Source organism: Nothobranchius furzeri, chromosome 1 (genome assembly GCF_043380555.1).
Source record: "Nothobranchius furzeri strain GRZ-AD chromosome 1, NfurGRZ-RIMD1, whole genome shotgun sequence".
Taxonomy (NCBI): domain Eukaryota; kingdom Metazoa; phylum Chordata; class Actinopteri; order Cyprinodontiformes; family Nothobranchiidae; genus Nothobranchius; species Nothobranchius furzeri.
In genome coordinates this window covers 57,337,361-57,364,781 of record NC_091741.1, presented here as the reverse complement: position 1 = coordinate 57,364,781, position 27,421 = coordinate 57,337,361, and the positions used below count along the sequence as shown (strand labels likewise).

The window sequence follows — 27,421 nt, the reverse complement described above, 5'->3', positions numbered from 1 at the left end:
ACTCAATCTTAACTTTTACCTTCCTCTGCTGAGACTGCGCTTTGATTTGTTCACACATACGTTCAGTTTAAGTAATGATGGGTCCAGCAACACAACAGTGACAGTAGTCTGGCCTGCAAAGATGTTTATGATCCAGCAGGTGTCAGTAGACAAATAGTGACACAGTGTTGACCACAGACATATATCTCGATAGATGCAGCTGGGTACTCTTGGGAGATTGGACCATGTTGACACGGAATCGATACAGCTTGGGTAATGTGCCGAAACGCTTCACGAGGCTTCCGCTACCCATCACTAAGTTTAAGTAATTATTATATGTAAAGCTTGTAATACAAGAAAAAGAAAAAGCGAATTCAAGACTATCTCTTACCTCTGGATGTGGCTGCACAAACAGCAGCATGCAGACGTAGCCCCGGCCAAACACGCCCCTATGTACAAAGCATGCGTGCATGTACGAAGTCGAGAGCTTGCATGCATGTTGCAAGAGATGGAAATGACGGTTCAGGTAAAGACAGATTTATATTTTTACAACTTGTGAAGATTTTGTACTAGAAATTTGAACGTTTAAGACATAGTTTGATAGATAGCGCATTCGTAATTTTTTTCTGAAACACTTTTATATAAAATTAAGCATTATTGGCAGTGGAGGAAGACGTCATGGATGCAAATTTTTTTAATATAATTTTTAATGGGCTACATGCAAGCCTTTTGGCAAAAATAAACGTAACAATAGGCTATTTATTTGACCGTTTATGACTCCTCATCTAATAAGCAGCAAACTCACGACGGCAATGTGGTAGCCCGGAGGTATTCTACAAACACAAGAACATTGCTAATGCCTATGTATTGTTTTCACATTGTTCATGACAGCCTCTAGGTGTAAATGTCATTTTTACTAATTGCTATTTATCTTTGTCTCATTAGTGAGAGGCAGCTGATGTCCTAATGCCATGGAACTGCTCATATACATGGAGAAATTCAGAAAAGCTCTGGACTCATCTCATTGTGTGGACATTTTTTTGGGGGGGAAGGTTTTTGTTAGGCCATTAAAAGCTGTTGCTGGTTGTTTCATTTGTCTGAACTTTTTTTCTAAAGCCAAACTTTTCTGCTTTTGTGTTTACAGTATATTCTTTACAGATTAGTGTATGGTCAATATCAGTTTACTAGTCTTGTGAATTGTATACTTAATGCAAAGTATTTTAGTAATTTCTAAATCAATACATTTTGTGTCAAAGGGCCAGCAATTATTCCTGTTAACAGAATATATGAAATGCATATATACACATATAAATATGCTTAAACATTACACATCAGCAGCTTTTCACTGTAAAGAAGCTATAAAAATTCATAAATAGTAACATAAATATTAACTACTCACTCGTATGAACTTAGACCCACTGTTAGTGCCTGTAATAACAAATAGTTGAAAGTTAAATGTTGCTGTAGGAGGCGTGCTCCCAAAAGTGGAGGCTAGCGGGCTTAAATCTAACAGGGTAACTCGGAAACCATTTTCTCCTTGGATAAATGACAGCATTCAGAACTTGAAAAGACTGTGCAGGAAAACGGAACGCCTATGGAAGTCCACTAAACTCGAGGTCCATAGGCTGTACCTTAAGGACCTTATGCTTTCTCTAAATGAGCTGATAAAAAAATCCAAGTATGAATACTTCCGCAAACTGATTATCCAAAACAAGAAAAAAACCACAAGTTTTATTTGACACTATTAGCTCTATTGTGGCTCCTGCTGCGCCTCTTACACCTGTTTTCAACAAAGCAGATGCAAACAAATTCCTTAATTACTTTGTTGATAAAATTCAAAATATCAAAGACAAACTCCCATCTTTTCAGTCATGTAATGATGATATTGATGAACTTCCTGCGCACGCGTGGTCCTCTTTCTCACCTGTAACACAGGATGATATTTTAGCTTTGGTAACCACAATGAAGCCCTCTTTTTGCCTGGCTGATGTCTTACCTTGTAAACTCCTTTCAAAAGTATTTGATGCCATTGGTCCCTGGGTTACCAGAATGTTTAACCTGTCCCTTTCTTCTGGCGTTTTCCCTAGCTGTTTTAAACATGCTTTTGTGGAACCCCTACTCAAAAAATCTAATCTGGATCCAACAGATCCTAAAAATTTTAGACCGATATCAAAACTCCCTTTCCTGTCCAAAGTCTTAGAGAAAGTGGTATCTGAACAACTGGTTTCCTTCTTACAGGATCGCAATATCTTTGACAGGTTTCAGTCCGGTTTCCGTAAGCACCACTCTACGGAAACTGCGCTGCTTAAAGTGTCCAATGACATCTTGATGTCCGCAGACTCTGGGAAATGCACGGTCCTAGTTTTACTAGACCTTTCGTCCGCATTCGACACGGTTAACCATGAGATCTTGCTGAGTAGGCTCCGCGAGTTGGTTGGGTTGTCAGGTTCTGTCCTGGCGTGGTTTACGTCCTATTTATCAGGGAGAAGCCTAAGTGTCTCAGTCAACCAGATCCTGTCTGACCCAACTGATCTACGGTGTGGAGTACCCCAGGGCTCAGTTTTGGGCCCGGTTTTGTTCTTGTTGTACATCCTTCCTTTAGGAAACCTAATCCAGGAGTTTGCCGATGATGTTTCCTATCATCTCTTTGCTGATGATCTTCAGCTGTATTGTTCTTTCAAGCCTTCTGACGTTAAAAAATTGCATTCTCTATTACCTTGTTTTGAGCGAATCAAACAGTGGCTCGGTGCAAATGCCTTACGGCTGAACTCAGACAAAACTGAAGTACTGGTGATTGCCCCCGATGATGCTGTTCCAGGGATTCACCAGCAGTTAGGTGATCTGAGTTTGTCTGTAAAACCTACCCTTAGAAACCTTGGAGTTTTCTTTGACAAGGGAATGTCTCTTGAACATCACTCAAAGCAGTTAACTAGAAACTGTTTTTACCACTTGAGACAAATTTCTAAACTCAGAACAATGGTGTCTAAAGCTGATCTTGAGTTGATTATTCACGCGTTTACATCATCCCGTTTAGACTACTGTAATAGTTTATTTTCTTGTCTAAAAAAAGAGCTGTCCCGCTTACAACAAGTCCAGAATTGTGCAGCTAGAATTCTGACCCGTGACAACAGAAGGGCCCACATTACCCCCATTTTAAAAGCTCTTCATTGGCTTCCAATCACATTTCGCATAAATTTTAAAATTCTTGTGCTGACTTTCAGAGTGCTGCATGGTCTGGCTCCATTGTATGTTCGAGACATGCTCTGCCCTTACACGCCTTCTCGCAGGCTGAGATCACTGGATCAAAACCTTTTAATGGTCCCACGTACTCAGTTCAGGACACGAGGAGATCGCTCATTCCAGGCCGTCGCTCCTAGGCTCTGGAATGAGCTACCTCTGTCTTTACGCTCAGTCGACTCAGTTGATGTTTTTAAGAGCAATCTTAAAACCCATTTGTTTCTCCAGGCATTTTAAACTTAGTCTCATTCAGATAGGTTTTATTTGACACTATGTATATTGTGGCTGTATTTTACTGTATTTATATGTTGTTGCCTTTTAACTTGTGAAGCACTTTGTGACCTTTTTGTCTGTGAGAGGTGCTATAGAAATAAAGTTACTTACTTACTTACTTACTTACTTAAGGGGTTAATTAAAACGATTTCCACTAACTATTCTGATATTTAATTTTATTGCATTTAAAATAAACACTTGCACATACATTACTCACCTGCTAACTTCAGTAAGCATAGGTATGTTGTGCCTATTGTCCGGCAACTGATTATTGTACGGCAACTGATTATTTGTTGGTGGTATCTGTATTTTATAATCTCACTGGGGATGGCCATAAAGTGTGTATGCAAGAAACAAAAATAATCTCACTGGGGATGGCCAAAAAAATCCATACATTCATAATTAAACCTGGAGTCCTGTCTGTTTATACATTATTACTATTTCTTTATTTATTTTCTTTCAATTGTGTTGTTCGCTTAGCCTGGCAAGCCAGACTAAATAAATGTATTGTTTACAAACTTTGCAAAGCAAGAATTTGGTCTAGTTCACTAGGCTATTGTTCGCTGGGAGGGCCGGCGTTATTGAGCTCGGGGGTAGCTCAACAGGGGGGCGTGTTTTGTCGGGGTGGGGGGGTTGGTGGTGGGGGGGCCAGGGCATGTTTGGCCAGGGCAGGGCCGGGGCTACTTCTGCAGCTAGGTATTATTGGCACAAACGACAGATCCACACCGGAAACACTTGATTTTTTAGCAGGTCTAACTTCACTTTTCTTTGATGCTAAATAGTCCGGCACGCTGACGAGCTAATTTGCGTTTAACCGTTCTTCAAATTTCAGGTAGGACTATCACACTAGCTTTAAGCTAAAGTGTAGACGCGATATTTTCCACGAAAAATGTCGGTAGACACTGCCACATTTAACTAAACACTTATTCACAAACTTTCTACCGCGACAACTTAGCTAGTCAAGCTACACACGTCACTTACGACTACTCCAGTACACTTTGGCCTCTTCTTATTGTGACCAATGAATAAGAGTATTTTCTTGTTCTAAGTATCACTTCCTACAAGAGATTTTCACACTAAAGTAAGCAGAAAAAAACAAACTCACAAAACAAATGTTTTTCTTCTTTGGAATCGTTGAAATGTATGTTTTAAATTTTTTCAGACACAACATAACACATTTGAAACCCAATGTTACAATAAATCATTACAAATGCTTTCTATGAACATTGTCTGATAAATAGTAATCAAACTTGACATTCTTAACAACAGCTGGCAGCATCAAACTCTAAAAGACAAAATCAACAAGGTGCGATTTCATGTCATCTGACATAAATAATACAGCAACAGTTGATAAACGTTCCATGAACTGATCTGGACAATGTGGTTCATCCGGGGACACACCGGCCGCGGAAGCGCCACGAAAATGGGACCGCCTTCATTCGGTGCCCTTGTTAAGCTATTATATAGACCACATGGGCCACCGAAGCGCCGCGAATCGCCTCGCGCCGGCGCTCCAGCCTGCGCCGTGCGGCGATCATTTCGGTGTCGACTCTATTTTTTTCGCGAGCCGGGTGTGAATCGCGTCAATTCTCGCAGGAAGTCACACCCAGACATAAGAGGCAGGCCGGTAAAGTTAACAAAATAAAGCATTTCAAAATAAAATTCTGCAGTAGTCAAATGTGTTCGTAATCAGACACTGCAGAAAAACCACACGAACACGCACACACATACACACACATCGAACTTGTGTGCGTGTGTGACCACGTGAAGGGGGGTGTGGTTTTGGGTGTCTTTTCACCGGAGCAAACAGGACAGAGATGCAGAAAGTCTGAGGCAAGCAGTTAAGATGGATGACTTTAAATGAATTATGGAAGTTGAGAAACACAAGGAGCTGTACGACCCATTTACGTACCCATTTCGGAAGGAACTGCTAGGATACAGCTGCAGAATTGGAGCGGGTTCCAAGAGATTCAACTGGCAGAAACAACTCATACCATAGGTTCTCACACACACACACACACACACACACACACACACACACACACACACACACACACACACACACACACACACACACACACACACACACACACACACGTAGAGCAAAAGAGCTGAGAAAAGGCAGAGAGGAAATGGAGGACACCAAGTGTTTAAAAGAAAAACTACAGCTGAGCCGAGGCGCGCCTCGACTGGGGCGCGTCTGATGTGAACTGAGGAGCGGCGAGCAGCGGCCGAATTTCGTGAGCGATTCGCTTCTCGGCGCTTCGCGACGCTTCCACGGCCGGTGTGTCCCCGGCGTAATAAAGCAGAACTTGCTGGTAAACGTCTAAAAATGTTTACCTACATCACGTTACTACAAAAAGCCAGATTGTCTTTTCCGGAAGTGCTTCTCCTCAAGTATAGACACTAAAATGCTACAAATATATGGTTCATACTGTATACAGATAAAAGGCAAATGAGGTTATTTAGTATGCATGAAAAGTTCCTATTTGCACATCAAAGGAAATGATACAGACAGAGGCCATCTAGTTATCAGTTACAAATGAGATTTTCAGGAGACACACTATAAAGTTGAGTTAAAGTAAAAAGAATAAAACTATCTGATTTTGTTTGTCTTATTATTTAAAACACATGTATGACTTCTTACCAGAATGAGATTTTTGCTGTATTAAAATAAAATTAAAATTCAGCAGTTCCTCTAAAATGTGACCTTGACGGCAGTTTGTCTTTATCTGAGCTACTTTCTCTTTCATTTCTTCTACTTGAAGGCTCTGATTGCGAAATGCTCCTCCCCCCCAGCTGCAGCTGGTGAGGTTTTTCAGGTTTAAAAGTCCCCTTTGCTCAGCGTGCACCCCAGCCAATCAAAACACTTCTATCCAGCACAAAGACACAGTGTACGAATATGAATCACTGCTGTTTCAGCTCTCTTCATGATGAACGAACACATCTCATCAGTTTAGCAAAATATCTCCTGAATATCTCCAAACGCCTGGTAGCCTTCTCATACTTATTCCACATCTGCCCCTCCAGGTTCTTCACAGGACTGGTCAGCTTGTGCCTCATCAGGCCTGGGATTTTTACATGAGGTTCCAGGTGAGTCTTACAGTAGGAGCTCAGACACACCAGGCAGGACTTCAGAGCTTTCCTGTTGCAGACATCACAGAGAACCTTTCCTGTTTGGGCCCCTCGTTGCTCCGAGCTGCTGCTGTTTTCCTGGGCTGACTTCCGGGATGATGCGGGACTTCCCGATGTAATGGCGATGACAAAGAGTTTAGGCCTTTTGCTGAAAAACTCATGACACAGAGGACGCGCTGGCTTGAAGTTACTGTGCCAGAGTTTGTTGATGCAGATCTTGTAGGACATGTTCCCATGCATTATGGAGCACAGATCATCAGAGTGGCGAGAGCTTCCGGTCACCATGTCTGAGAAGACAAGTAAACAAAAATATGTTCACAGATCAGCATATCTTTGATTTTTCTTTAATTCTTCTGGAAAGATGACATCACATCACCTGCAGCAGAGAGGATGAACCAGGAGAAAGTGGCATCGGGGAGCTGGTGGTGCTTTTTTATAACTGCTAAAGAGAACACAGTGTCCCAGAATAACAGGTTGTTATCACAGATAACCAAGTCCATATCCCAACCCTCCAAACAGCCATCTCAAAAAGGATCCTAACTGGAGTGTTGCTCGATACCTTTCGGTTATTTGGAATTAGCATTTAAGTGTAGCGTTTTTATGCACAAAACTGACACCTAGAGATACCAGAAAGCCACAGGCAGTGCTTTGAGTAATCTGACAACTTGTTTCAAAGGAAACTAGACGGACATGTTGTCAGCCGAAGAAAACAAACAGAAAAGGCAGACATTTAATTTCTCTTACCTTCTTCTTTCTCCTCCTGGTCGTTGAAGGCCGTGCTCACTAGCTGAGTTCTGGAGCTCTGCTGCTCCTGCTGTGCAGCTTGAGCTCCGTATGAACTTTTCATCTGTTGCTCTGCAGTTCTCCAGCTCTCAAAGATACTTTTGCTTTCACTGCTTTATTGTAGATCATGTGATTGGTGGGAACTGTCTTCTCTCTGCTCAGCTGCCCCTCGTGGTTTTGACAGATCTCTACAAGTGTGTGGTGAATGACTAAAATCTGACGTTGGAGCTGAATGTGCGCTGTTATTCTGTGACAATATTTAAATAAAAACAATCAGGATGTGAAGATGAAACTGCATGTTGTGTGCTTGCTGGCATCATCATGATAAGATACCTCAACTTTTATGTATTTCAACTTTTATGGGTTTTATTTTGGAGAAAATTAGTGAAATTTGTGATTTTTACTGTTCACCACCAAAATCAGTCATGGGTAGCCCAGGCGAGAAACTCCACACGTTTCCTCATGTCTTCAGCTGTTTGTGTTGAAGCCTAAAGGTCAGCCTGACTGCTGGTGAGTAAATAAAACACAGTTTCACCCTCTTACTGAACTTCAAAGTGTAGAAAACAAAAACACCAATGCACCTGGCTGGAGGCAAATGGATTTATTGGAAAATAACTCATTAGTTGTGTTTTTTTCTTCATAAATTACAGAAATGACATTGAGTATCAATGTAATGGATTTTGAAAGGTTAAAATTCTCTAAATGACTGAAGTTTAGATTTGAGCAGGACTGAAGTTGTTAAACAGATTTATGAAATAAATAAATAAAACATGAATGTATACATTTTTATAGCAACTTTTAAGAGCGGACATTTTTGTCCTCTAAGCTCAGAACTGAGGTCAAGGGGGGACAGGGCCTCCCTGACAGTGAAGCAAGTGTCTTCTCTTCAGGATTTTGAATCAAGCCTTAAAACCTAATTTTATTGGCTAGGTTTCCCCCAACACTGACGCTGGCTTTTATATTTTTATCATTTGTTTCGCACAGTTTTTGATTGATTTCATTCGTCTACTTTTTTCTTTTACTGATTTTTAATCAACATGTTGTTTTAATACTCTGATTTCCATGTCTTGCTCAGCACCTTGGGCCTCGGCTAAGGTATGGAAGGTGCTTTATAAATAAATAAATTGAACTGAATTGAAATGAAGGTCACAAGAGAGTATAGTATTGCAGGTGGGCTGTCTGGGCCTTCCTCCTGGACCTGTAACCTCTGCATCCTGGTTATTCTTTTAGCATATTTTTTCTGATTCTATTTCCTGACCTTGTTTCATTCCTGATTTTAGTCCCTGGTCATTCTCTTGTCATTCATGAATATCCTCACTAAAACTAATCAGGACTGGTTAATTAAGTAAATAAAGAACTTTTTGGTGCTGTAAAATACAAATGTAAAGATTTTCTGAAAACTTCACCTTCACATCTTGACTCGTCTATGTGTGGAATCATAATGAAGTTGAGTCCCAACTCAAATTTTCCACAAATACACAAAACATCCCATTGGGGGGGGGGGGGGGGGGGGGGGGGGGCTTGTCCCCCCCCCCTCAAAAATCACTGTGTGCTTCATGTTTCTACCAAAAAGGTCCAATCCAGAGCCTTCTGCAGGTCTTAGCTGTCCCTTTCAGGCCGGGACAGCAAGAATCTTCCGGAGGGGTCTGGGACGAACCACCTCTCCCACAGATCCAGGTGGACAGCAGGATAATTCCACGGTTTGAACGGGCCGTTCCAGTGCAGCAAGTGAGCCTCTTGTAGGAAACCATCAGAATAGCGGGCGTCTGGACTCCAGCCTGCACACAGAAACCTGCCTAAAAACTCCTCTACTGTCATCCTAACAAACATTTGTTCCCCTCTGCTCGACTTTCCCCACATGTTCCTCACTAGTTTTGTTGGGAAATAATTAGCTCAGTTGTGTCGAATAATTGTTTTCGTTTATTTTCTTGTAAATAATTCTGATTGCTGATGTTTCTGTTCGGATGTCGTATTTGAGGATGATCTTACCCAGGTGTCGGACGTGCCATAGAGGGTCCAGCGTTGTGTATTTGTCATGAAAAACAATAAGCATGGGTGGAGTTGCCACCCCTCCTGCCATGGCGCTGCTGTAAATGTTCTTTCTGTTGGAGAAGGGGAAATGTTTCTGATCACAGGTGCAGCCAGCACAAAAAGAAAAAAAAAACCACAAAATGAAATTATTATTTAATCTCTGTGCAGCGAGGAGGCTTCAACACATGTGTCACTTTTAGATGAACTATTTCTTTCAACATTACAGCCACTTTGTGTGTTGGATTTATTCCAAATATGCCAAAAACATAATTTTCTAACTTTATTATATTTTGAAATCAACACACCCATATTTGTGCTTAAACCCAACCAGGGCTGAAGAGATTCACATTTTAACTAGGGATGCACCGATGGATCGGCATTTGATCCCAATCGGCCGATAGCGCCCCTATCGGTTTTGATCGGAGTTTTCAAAATAGATCAAAGCAGACCGATCAGCCAGACCATTTTAGATTAGGTTACATTTCCTTTATTCCCAGATTATGTAGTTTGTAGCACTCATTATAATATTGTAGAAAATTTCTGGCCAATTCACATGATCGGGATCGGTGATCGGTATTGGTGATCAGCATTCTTTGACATCGGTATCGGTGATCGGCAGCAAAAAACCTGATCGGTGCATCCCTAGTTTTAACTGGTAGGTAGAACACAGTTTTGTCTCGATAAAAAGCACGCCTTTAACTAAAAAAAACAACACAGAAAAGTATTGGAAAGATGCAATAAAAAGTCAATAGTTTACATGAATTTTACATAAGTCTTTTAATTTTGACATTATCACCATAACCTTACGTTATAAACATAACGGCCTCAAATAAACAGTAAACATGCAAATCAAAATGTCTTTGCTCGGCTTCTCCAGGAGTGGAAGTTAGAGGGTTTCGGGAGTTTTTAGGTTGTTTCATTAGTTAATCGGAAACAAAGGAGTTCTCGTTTGCTGTACCAGTAAACTTTTCCTCCAAACAAAGGCCGATCAGAGAGTAACGTAAGATGGTCGTGATTCATTTGTCCAAAATGTCCCAAAGTGAAATTATTACTGGTCTTTTTCTCAACTCAGTGTCCAGCTGGAGACAAGAACTCTAAAATCTTAATTCCCAGATTAAAAAAGACCATGGAGCATCCATTGTGGGACAGAACACAGTGATTTTCAGTATAGATTGAGCTCCTAAACTGCTGTAAAGTAAAATAAAAATAGACGTTTTCTCGTTGACCAACCTGACATTTTCCTCCATCCATTTCACTCAACCGGTTCCGGTTGAGTGAACGCTGGCGCGTCTCGCTGCCGCTGCTCGCTGGCAAACAAACTTTTTGTATTTTTTTTTCTTCTTTTTCACCCTGGTCACATCCCTGTGTCGGTGAAAACTCATTTTCACCTACCTGCTCAGCTTGCGTTCTGGTTGCACATCACCACCTCCCTGCTCCACTCCATAATGTGGTCCAGCAGGATTTCTGTGTGCCTCGCACTGGCCTGGATCATCCTGTCGCTCATTCTTCTGTCCGTGGATGGCCTTCTCCAGTACTCGGCGGCGGAGCTCTTCAACCTCCGCTTTCGCTACTCCGGATCTCCACCACCAGCTCTGTGCCTCTTCCCCGACATCACCTTCCAGCCTCGCCGTCGGTATATCCATCGGGGGTCCCGGCGGAACCTCCATCTCGACGGCTCCAAAGGAATACCCTCCTTCTGGTCCACGACTAGCCGGCGGCTACCCAGGAATACCTGCCGAGCTGCCGACTCCAGCGTGTTAGCCCGGCTGGCTAGTCGGACTAATGCTCCTGTCGCCAGGGACTTCCGCACTGCTAATTTTGGTCTTCTCAACATTCGCTCCCTCTCTGGTAAAGGACATCTCCTCCAAGATACCATCAGTGACCATAAGCTAGACTTTCTTTGTCTGAACGAAACATGGCAACAACCCAGCGATTTCTCACAACTCAATGACTGTACTCCTCCCGGATTTGTTTACCTCTCCAAACCCCGTGGGTCGGGCCGCGGCGGTGGTCTCGCGATACTGTATCGCGAGACTTGGAAGGTCCTTCCGGTAAACCTTCCGCCTCTCACCACTCTGGAATGCCTCGCCTGTCAACTCTCCGGCCCGACCCCCACAATAATTGTCACTGTTTATCGTCCCCCCAAGTTCAGCCCTGAGTTTTTAAATGAACTCTCTGCTCTTTTATCCCATCTGTCCGCCCTTTCCCCAAATGTAATTTTACTTGGTGATTTTAATATTCATATGGACAATATGGCCCTCCCCCTCAGCAAAGACTTCTCCTCATCTTTGGACAGCCTCAGTTTTCATCAATATGCCAATTTTCCCACTCACATTAAAGGTCACACCCTGGATTTAATCTGCTGCTCCGGCCTGACCCCCTCCAACTGTACAGCTGACCCGCTCCCTTTCACGGACCACTTCCTCATCTCCTTTTCTGTTCCCCTCCGTCTCTCCATCATCAAGTCACCACGTATCATTTCTTTTCGTAATATTAAGGACATTGATCTAGCCTCCCTGTCCTCCAGTTTTGCCACCTTGACCCCTAATTTGTCCTCTACTCCCGATGATCTTGTCATTCAGTACAATAACGGTCTGGTTTCTATCCTTAATTCATTTGCTCCCATCAAATCCCGCTCTGTATATTTTACTCGGTCTGCTCCATGGTTCACCCCTGCCCTTCGCTCCTTGAAAGCTACCAACCGGAGGCTTGAAAGACTCTACAAGAAAACCGGTCTCACCATCCATAAAGACTTATATTCTGCTCAGATTTCTCTCTACAAGGACTCCATCTCCCATGCCAAATCTCAGTATTACTCCGGTCTCATCTCGTCCAACTCCAGCAACACTAAAACATTATTTTCCATCATGAACAGCATTTTTCAGCCTCCCGACTCCTTACCCATCCATCTTTACTCTTCAGAAACCTGTAACTCTCTCCTTCAGTTTTTTAATGAGAAGGTCAATAGAATCCATCTCTCTTTACCTCATTCCTCCCCTCCCTCTCCTGATTTATTTGAACCCACCATTCCGTTCTCCTCCTTTGAACTTCCCCATCCCTCAGAAATATTAGACTACATCACCAAATCCAAACCTTCCACCTGTCAACTGGACCCTATTCCAACTGTTTTAGTTAAATCCTGCCTTTCTTCTCTGCTCCCTTTTATAACAGCCATTATTCATTCCTCACTATCCTCTGGTACGGTCCCATCCCTATTCAAATCCGCTTCAGTCAGCCCTATTCTAAAAAAACCTGGTTTAGATCCCAATGATTTCAATAACCTCCGTCCCATTTCCCATCTTCCCTTCATTTCCAAAGTCCTTGAGAAAACAGTTGCATCTCAGCTCCATTCACATCTCACCCGCAATAACCTTTATGAACAGTTTCAGTCTGGCTTCCGTCCCCACCACAGCACAGAAACAGCTCTCATCAAGATCACTAACGACCTACTCATTGCTGCTGATTCTGGTTTAATCTCTATCCTCATTCTCCTCGATCTGAGTGCGGCCTTTGACACCATTTCTCATCCCATCCTCCTTAATAGACTCTATTCCTTAGGCATCACTCACACCCCCCTCCGCTGGTTTCAATCTTACCTTACTGGCCGCACTCAGTTCATCCAGTTAAAATCCTTTACCTCAGAACCCTCCCCAGTCAAGTCAGGTGTGCCCCAGGGCTCTGTCCTGGGGCCCCTCCTCTTCATAGTATATCTCCTCCCTATCGGCAAAATCTTCCGCAAATTCAATATCCAGTTTCACTGCTTTGCAGATGACACCCAGCTCTACATTTCCAGTAAGCCCAACTCAACTCTCCCACCATCCTCCCTTACACTCTGCCTCTCTGAAATCAAATCATGGTTCACCTCTAATTTCCTCAAACTCAACGGCAATAAAACTGAACTTCTTCTAGTTGGCACTAACTCCACCCTCTCAACATCTGACAGCTTTTCTTTAACTATTGACAGTGCCACAGTCTCCCCCTCCCCTCACGTCAAGAGTCTGGGTGTCATTCTCGACAGCTCCCTTTCTTTTCAGGCTCACATTAATAACTTAATTCGGTCAGCATACTTCCATCTACGTTCCATAAACCGTCTTCGTCCCTCACTGACCCCTCACACTGCCGCCATTCTCGTCCACAGCCTCGTCACCTCCCGTCTCGACTATTGCAATTCACTTCTTTATGGTCTCCCCAACAAAGTCCTTCATAAACTGCAACTGGTCCAGAATTCAGCAGCCCGTATTATCACCAGAACCCCTTCCTTTCACCACATCACGCCGGTTCTCCAGCAGCTCCACTGGCTCCCAGTTAAATTCAGGTCCATCTTCAAAATTCTCCTCCATACCTTCAAAGCAATCCACAACCTCTCTCCTCCATATATCTCAGACCTTATAAGTATTCACACCCCGTCCCGTTCACTCAGATCTTCTTCTTCCATCCATCTTGCGGTTCCTTCTGCCCGTCTCGCTACCATGGGGAGCAGAGCTTTCAGCCGCTCTGCTCCTCGACTCTGGAACTCACTTCCCCCAGACATCAGGAACATCGACAGTTTTACCCTTTTCCAATCAAAACTCAAAACACATATGTTTAAATCTGCCTACAACCTCTGATTTTATTGAAATGTTTCTCTCTGTTTTTTCTTCTTTGGGTTTTATTATTGTTTTATTGTATTTTATTACGTGTTTTGTGTAAAGTGACCTTGGGTGTCCTGAAAGGCGCTTTGAAATAAAATGTATTATTATTATTATTATTATTTCTCCAGCTGTTTGGTGACCTTCTGCTTCGTCCACTCTGTGATATCGGCCACAAACACTCCAGGGTTGAAAGAGCAGTCGCTGGGGCTGATCCCCAGGTCCTTGACTTCTTGTTTCCTGTAGTCCAGGAAGCCCATGTAGGTCGTCTATAGAATGAGCTCAGATGACAAATTCATGAAATCATCCAAATCAATCAAATCAACGATACTTTATTAATCCCAGAGGGAAATTAGAGTTTCAGTACACACAATTCAGAGATCAGACACACATGCATTATATACAGTCATTACACAGAAACTTTCATTTCTCTTTAGTGTTCACACTGGAGATTAAATTTGGGCAGAATCTGCTGAATGAGCTGCTGAATAACCTGCATGCCGATGCTTCGGACCATCTCATGTGTGGAGGGAAGGTCACAGTCTGTAGCGAAAGCTGCAGCATGTCCTGCTTTCAGTTTTACGTCGTACAGATCCCTGATGTCACCTGAAAGAAACCAAATACGAATGCATTCCCAAACAAACTCTTTAGAACCATTTTCAGTGAACAACACTGAGATTCAACGTCTTGTATTTTTTATTTCAAATGTAAGTTTCCACAACGTCACAAATGAATCTCTGAAAACAGTTAAGTGACATCACAGCTCACATGTTTATGAACGTACCCTGAACGATGACATCATCGTCTAAGTAGATCACCCTCTTGTGGCTGATTCCCAGCAGAGGAAGGTAAAATCGCACAAAATTGAGCTGCAAAGCACAACTAAAATGACCACAGTTGTCCGTGAGCTGGAAGCGTGACAGATCTAGTTGACTTAACTCACTGGGTGCAGGAGCTCAGGCCGAGAAGAGTCTGGCTTCACCTTTCCTCGTAGAACCATGGGGTTAAATTCTAATATCTTATAGTGGATTGCACTCAGTTTGCTCCTTTTTACGTACGTCCTGGTGAAAAAGTACAAAGTGAAGCTCAGATATGTGATTTTTACACCACAGTGGTTCATAGGAACAAGCATCAAACCTTATGAGTTTCACAGCATCACGAAGAGTTACAACGTAGAAGAAAACACTTGTATCAGTATTACTAATGATGCTGTTGATGGTTGCCATGGTTGCACCCATCCGCTCCTCAGAAGCGCAGATCACAACAGGGACGACATTATCGTCCTCTGACTGTCCGACTGGGAGGACGTGTGCTGGACCAATAAGGCTCGTCTTGTGACCTGAGAGGGACCAGAAGGTTGCAAGCTGAGAGTCTTCCTGGGAGTGAACTCCTTCAGCTCAAAGTTACATGACATCATTTAACTCAAGTCATGAGTGTGAAAGCGTAGAGGCCAACGCCTGGTTGGATGCACCTTGTCTGGGTTGACTGGAGGCTCTCTGTAGGGTGGCATGAAGAAGCAACCACAGCAGCAGCAACAGCAGCACCAGGAGGACCTGATTGACTGAAAATGGGTGGAAATGTTCGTATTTGAGAAAGTCTAAATAGAAAAAATGACAAGGTGTCAAACTCAGAGTGAGTGCTAGAAGGTCACACGAACACAACACTGCTGGCATGACCGAGTCAAAGCCATAGCCGTGGCCAGTTCTGCCTTGATGACCCAGTCACACTAGTACATACGCTCCACCCAGAGGTCCAATATGCTTCCACCACAAAGACAAACCACCACAACCTCCCTACAGATGCTTTGTGCATGCTGAAAACCAGCTGTACCCAACCCTGGTCCTGGAACGCCATTATTCAGCATGCTTTCATTGTTTCCCTGCTCCAGCACACCTGATTTTAATCAGAGCTTCTGCAGATTCAACCATTGAATCAGGAGTTTAGGAACAGGGCAACCGCAAGGATAGTGGCTCTGCAACGACCAGGGTCAGACCTCTGCTCCACATTATGCACCTCTGTTATAATTACACACCTGAAGACCCTGCAAAGAACATCTGTATTCAGTCAGTTTCTTTTATTTGGTGCTGATCATCATGCTGCATCAAAGAGGTCTGACCTATCATAATAACTGCTAAACATCCAAAGTCTTATTTTAACTGCATGTCACTGAAACCTCACTGTCCCCAACCTAAACATCACCAATCATTTAAAATTCAAGTTTTCTAGATCAGTTAGAAATGTTCTGAATTTGCTTTTCTTTTCCTTTTGGCCTGTTAGAAAGACTCCTAAGACTTCCTAGATTTAATTTATGATGGAAACTTGGAGTTTGGACAAAGCAACAATCCAGTGAACACCAGGAGCAGATCCTCGTGTAGGTTTTTGTCCCTGATGGAGGACAAGTTCAAACACAACATCACAATGTTTTTATTATTCCAATTTAACTGTACTCACGTTTTCTCAGGAGAGGCATATTTCATATTTACTTTTAGCAGCGTCTGCGACAAGAAAGGAAGAAAAACAGAAGACGTCATTTGAGAACAGCACAGTTCAATCCGCGTTTTATCGGGAGCTTTGTCTGATAATCACAGGGACAGCATGACCCAACAGGCTGTGCTTCACATAAATCATCACACACTGTTTCTGTTAAGATCGCCACGCATGGAATCAGTGCATCTCTAACTGGCAGAAGGAAACCAACACAAACGGAGAACATGAGCTACGCTGTAAAGCCACCCACACACGTCAAATCAACAGGAGGAGAGAGGACTTTATTTATTTGGATTTACCACAGGCACGCTGAGCAGAGAGAAGTTCATATTAGAGGATTTAGCTTTGCTTTTTTCAGATGGACCCAAATTATGTTTGTCTAAATGCTCACACATCATCTTTGATGTGACCTGAAACATCATGTGAGGCTGGTTTGGCTCTGATGGTTTAGATTAAACTGGATCTGCATGAACTTTTCTGATGTAAACCACTGGTGAACCAAGACTTGGTTCAACTCCTGAAAACAACAACGGATTTATTTACGGAGGCCCTGTGAGCCTAGGAGCTGTTGTTTGGGGCTTCCTGCAGGAAATTAGTTTGGGTGAGTCACCAGAAGTAGAAAACCAGCAAATGAAACTAGACGGATGAAAACAGCTCTACTTACAGCACGATGTGCTCAAAAACCCTTGACATTGAGATGAATACTTCTCAGGAAGTGATGTCATAGTTTTCTTCCACATGATGTTTTGTGAAACACAGTCTCACTCTGTTTAAAAAATTCCCAGAATGCAATGCTAATTTAATATCTATATCACATAACATTACATTATATTATATTTATAAGTTAACTATCATGCCATACATCTGATTTTGTGAAAAAGTACATTAAAATGTGTGTATTTTTTGTTTCAGTGTAAATAAATGCACTGGGGCCATCCAAGATGGCAGCCCGCTGCTACGCCAGCTCCAATAGGCAACGCCAGTCCACGCCACGTCTATTATACGATGTCTGTGGTTTTAATGATTTAGCATGTTTTTATTTAACAGGAATTTATTACCTCCTCCTTGAACCGTCACCTTATCGTGGTGGAGGAGTTTGAGTGCCCTAATGATCCTAGGAGCTATGTTGTCTGGGGCACTTAGTGCCCCTGGTAGGGTCTCCCATGACAAATTGGTCTTAGGTGAAGGGTGAGACAAAGAATTGTTCGAAGGATCTTTCATGGCGGTTAAAACGAAGAGTCGGAGTACCCGGCCCGGAGGGTTACCGGGGTCCCACCCTGGAGCCAGGCCTGGGGTTGGGGCCCGTGAGCGAGCGCCTGGTGGCCGGGCTTTCGCCCATGGGGCCCGGCCGGGCCCAGCCCGAACCGGATACATGGGCTCGTCCAACTGTGGACCCACCACCCGCAGGAGGAACATGAAGGGTCCGGTGCAATGCGAATCGGGTGGCAGACCAAGGCGGGAGCCTTGGCGGTCCAATCCCCGGACAAGAAAACTAGTTTTTGGGACATGGAACGTCACCTCGCTGGCGGGGAAGGAGCCGGAGCTTGTGGCAGAGGTTGAGCGGTACCGGCTAGATATAGTCGGACTCACCTCGACACATTGCATTGGCTCTGGAACCCGAGACCTGGAGAGGGGTTGGACACTCTACTTTGCTGGAGTTGCTCCGGGTGAGAGGCGGAGGGCTGGGGTTGGCTTTTTGTTAGCCCCGAGACTCTCTGCCTGTGTGTTGGGGTTTACCCCGGGGGACAAGAGGGTAGCTTCCTTGCGCCTTCGGGTCGGGGAACGGGTCTTGACTGTTGTTTGTGCTTATGGGCCAAATATCAGTTCAGAGTACCCACCCTTTTTGGAGTCCCTGGGACGAGTGCTAGATAGTGCTCCATCAGGGGACTCCATTGTCCTGCTGGGGGACTTCAATGCTCACGTGGGCAATGACAGCTTGACCTGGAGGGGTGTGATTGGGAGGAACGGCCCACCTAATCAGAACTCGAGCGGTGTTTTGTTATTGGACTTCTGTGCAAGCCGCAGTTTGGCCATAACGAACACCATGTTCGAACATAAGGATGCCCACCGGTACACTTGGTACCAGGGCAGCCTAGGTCACAGGTCGATGATAGATTTTGTAGTCGTATCATCTGACCTGCGGCCGTATGTTTTGGACACCCGAGTGAAGAGAGGGGCGGAGCTGTCAACTGATCACCACCTGGTGGTGAGTTGGATCAGATGGCAAGGGAACATGCCGCGTAGACCTGGCAGACCCAAACGCATAGTGAGGGTCTGCTGGGAACGCCTGGCAGAAGAACCTGTCAAGACGGTCTTCAACTCCCACCTCCGGCAGAGCTTTGACCACGTTCCGAGAGCAGTGGGGGACATTGAGTCCGAGTGGGCCTTGTTCCACTCTGCGATTGTCGAGGCGGCTGTTGCTAGCTGTGGTCGTAAGGTGGCCGGTGCCAGTCGTGGTGGCAACCCCCGTACCCGCTGGTGGACACCAGAGGTTCGGGGAGCCGTCAGGCTGAAGAAGGAGGCCTACAGGGCGTGGCTGGTCTGTGGGTCTCCGGAGGCAGCAGACAGGTACCGGATAGCCAAGCGGGGTGCAGCAGTGGCAGTTGCCGAGGCAAAATCTCAGGCGTGGGAGGAGTTTGGTGAGGCCATGGAGAAAGACTATCGATCGGCTCCAAAGAGGTTCTGGCAAACTGTCCGGCGCCTCAGGAGAGGAAGGCAGCAACTCGCTCACACTGTTTACAGTGGGGATGGGGAGCTGCTGACGTCAACTGAGGCTATAGTCGGACGGTGGAAGGAATACTTTGAGGAGCTCCTCAATCCCACCAATGCGCATTCCGAGGAGGAACCAGAGCTGGGAGGCCTGGGGATGGACTGTCCGATCTCGGGGGCAGAAGTTGCTGAGGTAGTCAAACAACTACACAGCGGCGGAGACCCGGGGGCGGATGAGGTTCGTCCTGGGTATCTCAAGGCTATGGATGTTGTAGGGCTGTCATGGTTGACACGTCTCTACAACATTGCGTGGTCATCGGGGGCAGTTCCTAGGGAGTGGCAGACCGGGGTGGTGGTCCCCATCTTTAAGAAGGGTGACCTGAGGGTGTGTTCCAACTATAGGGGGATCACACTCCTCAGCCTCCCTGGAAAGGTCTACTCCAAGGTACTGGAGAGGAGGGTCCGATCGATAGTTGAATCTCAGATAGAGGAGGAGCAATGTGGTTTTCGTCCTGGCCGTGGAACTGTGGACCAGCTCTATACCCTTGCAAGGGTGATGGAGGGGGCATGGGAGTTTGCCCAACCAATCCACATGTGCTTTGTGGATTTGGAGAAGGCTTATGACCGTGTCCCCAGGGGCACCCTGTGGGGGACGCTCCAGGAGTATGGGGTGGGTGGCTTTCTGTTAAGGGCCATTCAGTCCCTTTACCAGAGGAGCGTGAGTTTGGTCCGCATAGCCGGTAGTAAGTCGGACCTGTTCCCAGTGAGGGTTGGACTCCGCCAGGGCTGCCCTTTGTCACCGGTTCTGTTCATCACTTTTATGGACAGAATTTCTAGACGCAGCCGTGGTGTGGAGTGTGTCGAGTTTGGTGGCAGGAGAATCTCGTCTCTGCTTTTTGCGGATGATGTGGTCCTCATAGCTTCATCCAGCTCTGACCTTCAGCTCTTGCTGGGTAGGTTCGCGGCCGAATGTGAAGCGGCTGGGATGAGGATCAGCACCTCCAAATCTGAGACCATGGTTCTCGACCGGAAAAGGGTGGCTTGCCACCTCCAGGTCGGGGAAGAGGTCCTACCTCAAGTGGAGGAGTTTAAGTATCACGGGGTCTTGTTCACGAGTGAGGGTAGGAGGGATCGGGAGATCGACAGGCGGATTGGTTCGGCGTCTGCAGTGATGCGGACGCTGAGCCGATCTGTCGTGGGGAAGAGGGAGCTGAGCCAGAAAGCCAGGCTCTCGATTTACCAGTCGATCTACGTCCCAATCCTCACCTATGGTCATGAGCTTTGGGTAATGACCGAAAGAACGAGATTGCGGATACAAGCAGCCGAAATGAGTTTCCTCCATAGGGTGGCCGGGCTCAGCCTTAGAGATAGGGTGAGGAGCTCGGACATTCGGGAGGGACTCGGAGTAGAACCGCTGCCCCTCCGGATCGAAAGGAGCCAGTTGAGTTGGTTTGGGCATCTGGTCAGGATGCCTCCTGGACGCCTCCCCGGGGAGGTGTTTCGGGCATGTCCTGCCGGCAGAAGGCCCCCGGGTCGACCCAGGACACGTTGGAGAGGTTACATCTCCAATCTGGTCCGGGAACGCCTTGGGGTCCTGCCGGAGGAGCTGGTGGACAAGGCCGGGGAGAGGACGGCCTGGAGCTCCCTAGTTGGGATGCTGCCCCCGCGACCCGGACCCGGACACGGATAAGCGGAGGAAGACGAAGACGAAGACAAAGGAATTTATTACTGTGTAGCGATTACAAGCAGTTCATGCAGCCTTCTCCTCTCTACGGGCTTCAGAAGACTCAGAAAAAGACATTTTATTATTTATTATTTACATACTCTGGGAATGTCTTTTAGTTTTTAAGAGCAAATAGTGTTCATGTTGTTACTCCGTGATTGTAAAAAAAAATCAGACTTTCCATCACAGAAATAAAGAACAAAGAGCATTTTGCTGTAAACAGGACAGAGAATTCCTCTGGAGGATTCTGCTTTTCCAGAAAACCCAGTTTCTTGCCAAATGCATCAAAACACACAGCTTTAATATATTTGATTGCTGACATTAATTCATCCTAAAGTCCCGTTTTGACTGTGACAAACTGTGGTTTGTGATCTGACCTTAATGAAGTAATTCAGCCACTGGCAAACACATGTGGCCTTTTCTCTCCGGACCATTTCCTTCCTGGCTGGTGGCAGGCCTAATCCGAGGAATCTCTTTGCCTTCCAGCATTTATAACTTCTACATATTTCAAGTGATCAAAACTCTAATCTCACTTCCTCTGTCACCTTTCGTGGAGTCAGTCGAGCGTTTAGTAGTTTACGTAAAACCACTCTTGAGTGTTAAAACCACAAAAAGTAAAACAGCTGAGACTTTATACGTGACACATTCTCCTCTTCTACCATGCTGCAGAGTGTCAGAAGTCAGTAGAACGGAAACAGGATGTGCAGCGGTGCAGTGCATACTTCAGCTTGTTAGTCGTCCTTTAGAGGAGCTAAAACACTAGAAGCTGTTTTGTTTTAAAAAAATTATTCTACCCTCTGGATCATCCCTGTTTTACATTGGTTCAACTCACTCTGTAATGGTGTATTCCTGTTCTTTGTACTTTTTTTTTCTTTTAAAAAACATTAGACACAAACATCCCTCTGCTCTTGTCAGATGAGTCTTTTATGTTTGCTTTAGTCTGATGGTGGAGAGGGGGGTCAGGAGCCCAAATGATGACAAAGACAGGAAGTAACCATGGTCTAGGAGAATAATCCCCAGTTTAAGAGTTGGTTAGTGAGCTTTCTCAGTCTAGAACATGCTTGGGCTGTTTCAGTTTAACTGTGGCTGCAAGCAAAAGACAGCAGATTAAAAAGATTAAGTTTCTTTGCTCAACAAGTTTTTCATTTAGGACGCATCGTGTAGTATTTATCACATAAAAATCCGGTTAAAGTTAAGTTACGTTAGAGTGTTTTCTAGTGTAACCATGCAGATGTTCTCCTTAGGTTTAACACAATTTGAGACATACTCACCAGAAAAAGACGGGTATTCTTTGTCTTATCCCTGGGTTTCACAGTCCATGTTGTAAAATTGTGAAACACATGAGAATAACTCATGCAAACAACCCAGCTTAGCCTCCCTCTTTTTCTTTTCTCCCCTTCCTCCAACCAGATGTGACTCCTCTAGTTCACCAGGGTTCTACTCCTCACTGTCATGCAGCCAGAGACTGGATTTTCTTTTCTTCTGCTGTGTCAGTATGAGCTGCTCTCTATGAAACAATTTACATTTGTATCAGCAACAGCTGTGAGCTGGAACCATAGGCTGGAACCTAAAATGAGAGCTGATTGTAAAACAAAATTTTAAATCTGTAAAAAAGCTATTTTAAAATGTGTTTATTTCCTAAATCTGTATTGAGCAAATTAACAAAGGGGCAAATGTGTTTAGTTAAAAGCACATTCATTACAATATGGTAGATTTAACAATATAACAGCCTTTAAATTTAAACACAGAGAGAATAAAAACACCTTATAGAACAGACTTTTTGTGATGCACTGTCCTTAACTTGTTAACAGTTTTGAACAGTTTTTCAGCAATGCAATAAACACTAGGTTTCCTACAATCCATCACTGATTGAAACAACAAGCTATCTAAGGTTTGTATTTCTGGAGCCATTTGCGTTACCTTCAAATGTACACACCTTATTTAAAGCTTTAGCTTATCTTGCTATTTAAAAGTTTGTCATGGATTGTCTTTCAAGTTTTTTGCAAACATTTTTTGCAGGATTTATCTTCCCTGGTATTGTAACGCATGAAACATTTTCTGCTTTTAATAATAATGTTTGCGCCATTATAAACAAATCACAGCTAAATCCACAAGCAAATTATTTTCTCTTTGACTATATTTAAATTATTTAGAGAAGAATTTTACTTTTTATTCCCAGAGTAAGGAGCGCCGTGTAACGTCATGGTCGGCCATCTAATTTCTTCCGCTGCTCTCCTGCTTGTAAACACTTCCATCCAGCGTGTCCTCGACAGTTTCTGTCAATTTGCTCAGTAAAACACCTCATGGTCCAGCAGTAGGGTTTTAAACCCGAGCAGAATGGATGAAAACACCTTAAAGTTGCTGGTGAAACTCACTCAGGAGGGACGGCTGAGCTGTCTGGAGAAGCAGATTAAATTGCTGGGCTCATCTGTAATCAGCGAACACTTCGGGCGGTCAGGAGACACCCTACTGCACTACGCTGCTAGACACGGACATTTAGACGTCGTGGAATATTTTATAAAGCAGCTTGGCGCTAATGTGGAAGTGTATAACAACGATTATAAGAGACCGCTGCACGAAGCTGCCTCCATGGGCCACAAGGAGTGTGTCAATTATCTGCTCCGGGAACGAGCCGTGGTGGACAGCTTAAAAAAAGCAGACTGGTGAGAATTAAAAGAATAATGAAATAAAAAAGTAGCAATTTAATAAGAAAAGTGAAAGCTATAGAAAGCATTATGCCACTTTAACAACATTTCCCTTATAGGACGACTGTGCGGCAGCATGCCACAAGTTCCCTTCGATAGCTCAGTTGGTAGAGCGGAGGACTGTAGAGGCTTGACGCTGAAATCCTTAGGTCGCTGGTTCGAATCCGGCTCGAAGGAGAACAAATATTTTTGTTTAACATGAACATTTTATAAATTGTTGAATGATGTCACATACGTACAAACATTTTTATTGGGACTACTCGTACATTTCTATTTGAATACTTTATGTTAAATATTCGTTAAAATTGATTACATTTTCTTAATTTATGAGATTTATGTAAGGTTTTTCACACCTTCACTATCTTGTGTAAATAAAGCTGATATATTTCTGTATTTTCCACTTTTACATATATTTATTTTACATTATTATTATTATTATTATTATTATTATCCCTTTTATTATAGGTCTTTTCCCCATACTTTTTAAAACTGTTATCTTCTTTATGTCCATGTGTCACTGCTGGAAGTGGAAACTCCTGAGGGATTAATGAAGTTCTATCTGAATATCTGGTTTAATAACATGCAAGAAAAAACCCCATCTGTATTAGTTTAGTAATCAAACTTCTGGCTTTCACCAACTACACTTAACCAAATTAATTCTGCATCTTCTCTCCCAGGACTCCTCTCATGATGGCGTGCACGCGGAGGAACCTCGATGTGATTCAGGAGCTGCTGTCCCATGGTGCAGACCCAGGTCTGAGAAACAAAGATGGCTGGAATTCCTTCCACATCGCCTGCAGGGAGGGTGATCCTCTGGTCATCGAGCACCTGCTTCTTGCAGCACCAGACATCTGGAGGACTAAGAGCAAAACGGGTAGAACACCACTGCACACAGCAGGTGAAGCATCCTCATGAGCATTTAGAACAGTTTGCAAAGTATAAATTGATTGCCAAGAAGAGTTTAATCTAAAATCTAGATGTTATCTGCTTTTTATCCAGCAATGCACGGCTGTGAAGAGGTTGTTAGAATCTTATTGGAGAGGTAGGTTTAAAATGTATTATTATTATTATGCCTAATTTCTATTTTCCTCGGGTTGGCTAGAGACTTGTGCACGGCAATCCATGTCGCAGTAAGAGACTATAAATCCAGAGTGTTTTATTACACAACTGGTTCATTTCCAGATGTGGCTACACCCCAGATGACACAGACAGCTGTGGAGTCACCCCTTTCATGGATGCTGTTAGGAATGGGCATGTCTCTGTGGCCAGGCTGCTGTTGGAGAAACACCAGGTGGGACAAAGCGTCAGTTATATTTAAGTGCTTTTGTAAACATTCACATGCTTTTTTCACCTGACCTATGTCTGGCAGGCATCTCCTTTAGCAGCTGATGTGCTCGGGGCTCAGCCTGTGCACCAGGTCGCCGTCACTGGCCACTTGGAGGCCCTGAGATTTTTGGTGCAGGAACTTGGAGTTGACGTGAACCAGAGAGCCACTGGCATCCAGCTCACTGCCCTGCACTACGCAGCAAAGGTTTCGACAGTGTTTGTGTTATTTTATGTGTTGTTTACCACTGCAGATTGCCTGTGATTCCATTTTCCTGTATTAGTATTTCCTGTTTGAACTGTTTGAATGCCTTTAGAAAATGTCATGTTAATATTTTAGGTCATAATGTTTGTTGGATGTTCAACAGTGGGCAGGAAGCTCAAGGATTATTCAGTATGATAATGAGGGGTTAATTAGACTTAAGCATACATTTCATAAACAGAGAAAATTAACTAAACATTAATTAATTATGTAGAGTAAGGATGAGATTAAATAAGATTAGGGTTCTTCCTGCTCCTTTAGAACATTTACATATTAATAACTTGTCACAGTATTGACAAGTATAAAGCCATGCCATTCTATGCAACTTTTTCATTTTAAAAATCATTTTCTTGAGCCAGTGTGTGCTCAAAAAAATCCTGAAATGTCATTCAGACCCCCACCGCCTTGTGTGGCCAGAATATCGCACTTGCAGCTTCAGAGTGCCGGTCCGGTCCCTGTTGAAGTGGAGCTGACATGCCTGGCGCTGCAGTATGCTTCCAGCACCTTTCCCGTTTGTTTTAGATCACAAACACAGCTGATGTGTTTGATGTAGTGATGGACTGCTCCTGTTGGCACTGAGGAAGGCTGAGGAGACGTTTCAGCAGTTAGATTAAAGAGGAGCTAAAATGCTGTTAATCAAAAGTCTAAAACAGTGATTTGAGCCTCTAAAAAGCATTAAGAAATTTCCAGGAGCGCTGATACAAGCTTATTTGAGACCCCAGAATCAGCCTTGCTCTGAAAATAGCTGTTTACCCTTTTTAATCTATACTTCTCTCTGTGTTTAAAAGCACAGCGAGATAAGTTTCACTTTCGCTTTGACTAACGGACACTAGAGGGTGCTAAAAGCAAGCCAAACTGCAAAGTATTTCTATACTATTGTTCTTGTCATCATTATGTTTTGAGTTTTTGGTTGGTTTTTATTATTCTGCTATGCTATACTCTGCTACTCGTTGGTTTTTATTCCAGATGTTCAAATAAAAACCTTTTCTATTTGTAGGAGTTGAAAATAAAATATGTGAGAGGCAGGTGATGATTATTGTGGCAAAAACAAAAGTTCTATGACTTTGGGATCCTCCTATAAGTGATTCTACGATAACTACAGTTTAATCATAATAAAAGCTGTATTTATTTGTTCAGGAGGGTCACACATCTATGATAAAAACGCTGCTGGAACTGGGAGCAGATCTATTTGTTCAGGACACGAAGGGACGGACTGGTAAGTGTGTTCATTTATATCATATTTAATCACACTTTAACGTCCTTAAAGCTTTAGAATATTTCATGCAGGTTTCTCGTCAAGAAAACTGTTCAAATTTTGGAACTCTCGTCACCATGTTTACAGAAACTGTAGCCATAATTAATATTTCTTCAGAATTGTACAATTCAACAATTCATTAAAATCGGAAAATCAACTTCGGATGAGCATTTATTCATGTCGTCATCAAAACAAAACCACTTGAGACTACAGCAAACAACCGCTTTGTGTTAGATTTGTACCTGAATAGAATATAATTTAGAGATTTCGTCTTAGAAAAAGTAAATAAATGTTTACTTCCCTGCTGTATTGTTTTTTTCTTTTCTTTCTGTTAGCTCTTCACATGGCTTGCATTGGGCAGCACGCAGAGGCGGTCAGGATGCTGCTGATGCTCGGTCTCAAAGACTCAGAGGACGCGTGTGGCACAAGAGCACAGCAACTGGCCAGGAAACCAGCCGTGGTGGAAGCGTTCACATGTAGCCCGACAGTTTCATCATGAGTTCAAACCAACACACTTGAAACTGCTTATTCACAATTAGTTTAAGAAAATCAGCAGTAATGCTTTTTATTTAACTTGAATTGGGTCAGCTTGGTTAGTTTTAAGCAACGCCTCATGTCCAGGTTTAGATTGAGTGTGCAAAAATAAATTTACTGTTATCAGAGCATTTAGTTGATGGTTGATACCTTCCATAATGCCGGTACAGCTCATCAGAAACCTGAAACACAAAATGTAAACAAATATTTATAGGAAGACTGATAATTTTTATTTATTTTGCAGGCTGTCATCATGTTGTTTTGTGTTAGTGGACTGTTTCAAAAACTGAATAAACTTTGGCTAAGAGTTGTTTTGTCTCCTATAATGGGTTATAGTTTTTACCTTTTAACATTTGA

At 43.6% G+C, this 27,421-nt stretch overlaps 3 protein-coding genes and 1 non-coding gene across 5 annotated transcripts; 2 read left to right on the top strand and 2 right to left on the bottom strand.

Annotated features, from left to right (window-relative positions):
- Positions 1-5,953: 5,953 nt before the first annotated feature.
- LOC107383460 (uncharacterized) lies at positions 5,954-7,641 on the bottom strand. 2 transcript variants are annotated; one of them, XM_015956088.3, is made up of 3 exons: positions 7,369-7,641; positions 7,001-7,066; positions 5,954-6,911 (listed from the first exon to the last, which is right to left on the bottom strand). In XM_015956088.3, the coding sequence occupies exons 1-3, from the start codon at positions 7,469-7,471 to the stop codon at positions 6,418-6,420; spliced, it is 663 nt and encodes a 220-aa protein (XP_015811574.3). In that variant the 5' UTR covers positions 7,472-7,641; the 3' UTR covers positions 5,954-6,417. The 2 variants fall into 2 exon arrangements, with proteins under 2 accessions (XP_015811574.3, XP_054595541.2); XM_054739566.2 differs by having other exon boundaries at positions 7,001-7,063.
- Positions 7,642-8,926: 1,285 nt separating this feature from the next.
- glt8d2 (glycosyltransferase 8 domain containing 2) lies at positions 8,927-22,392 on the bottom strand. Its single transcript, XM_054739567.2, has 11 exons — positions 22,257-22,392; positions 16,518-16,561; positions 15,538-15,627; positions 15,204-15,405; positions 15,010-15,127; positions 14,851-14,935; positions 14,560-14,672; positions 14,193-14,335; positions 10,669-10,692; positions 9,397-9,509; positions 8,927-9,185 (listed from the first exon to the last, which is right to left on the bottom strand). Exons 2-11 carry the CDS (start codon positions 16,534-16,536, stop codon positions 9,007-9,009), a joined length of 1,086 nt encoding a protein of 361 aa, XP_054595542.2. The 5' UTR covers positions 16,537-16,561; positions 22,257-22,392; the 3' UTR covers positions 8,927-9,006.
- A 794-nt stretch (positions 22,393-23,186) lies between these two features.
- Positions 23,187-27,374, top strand: ankrd16 (ankyrin repeat domain 16). Its single transcript, XM_015956124.3, has 7 exons — positions 23,187-23,648; positions 24,368-24,588; positions 24,690-24,732; positions 24,873-24,981; positions 25,060-25,221; positions 26,413-26,491; positions 26,866-27,374. Exons 1-7 carry the CDS (start codon positions 23,323-23,325, stop codon positions 27,027-27,029), a joined length of 1,104 nt encoding a protein of 367 aa, XP_015811610.3. The 5' UTR covers positions 23,187-23,322; the 3' UTR covers positions 27,030-27,374.
- Positions 23,780-23,867, top strand: trnay-gua (transfer RNA tyrosine (anticodon GUA)). The gene is given in 2 exon segments: positions 23,780-23,816; positions 23,832-23,867. It is a non-coding gene; the product is annotated as a tRNA-Tyr (tRNA).
- Positions 27,375-27,421: the final 47 nt, after the last annotated feature.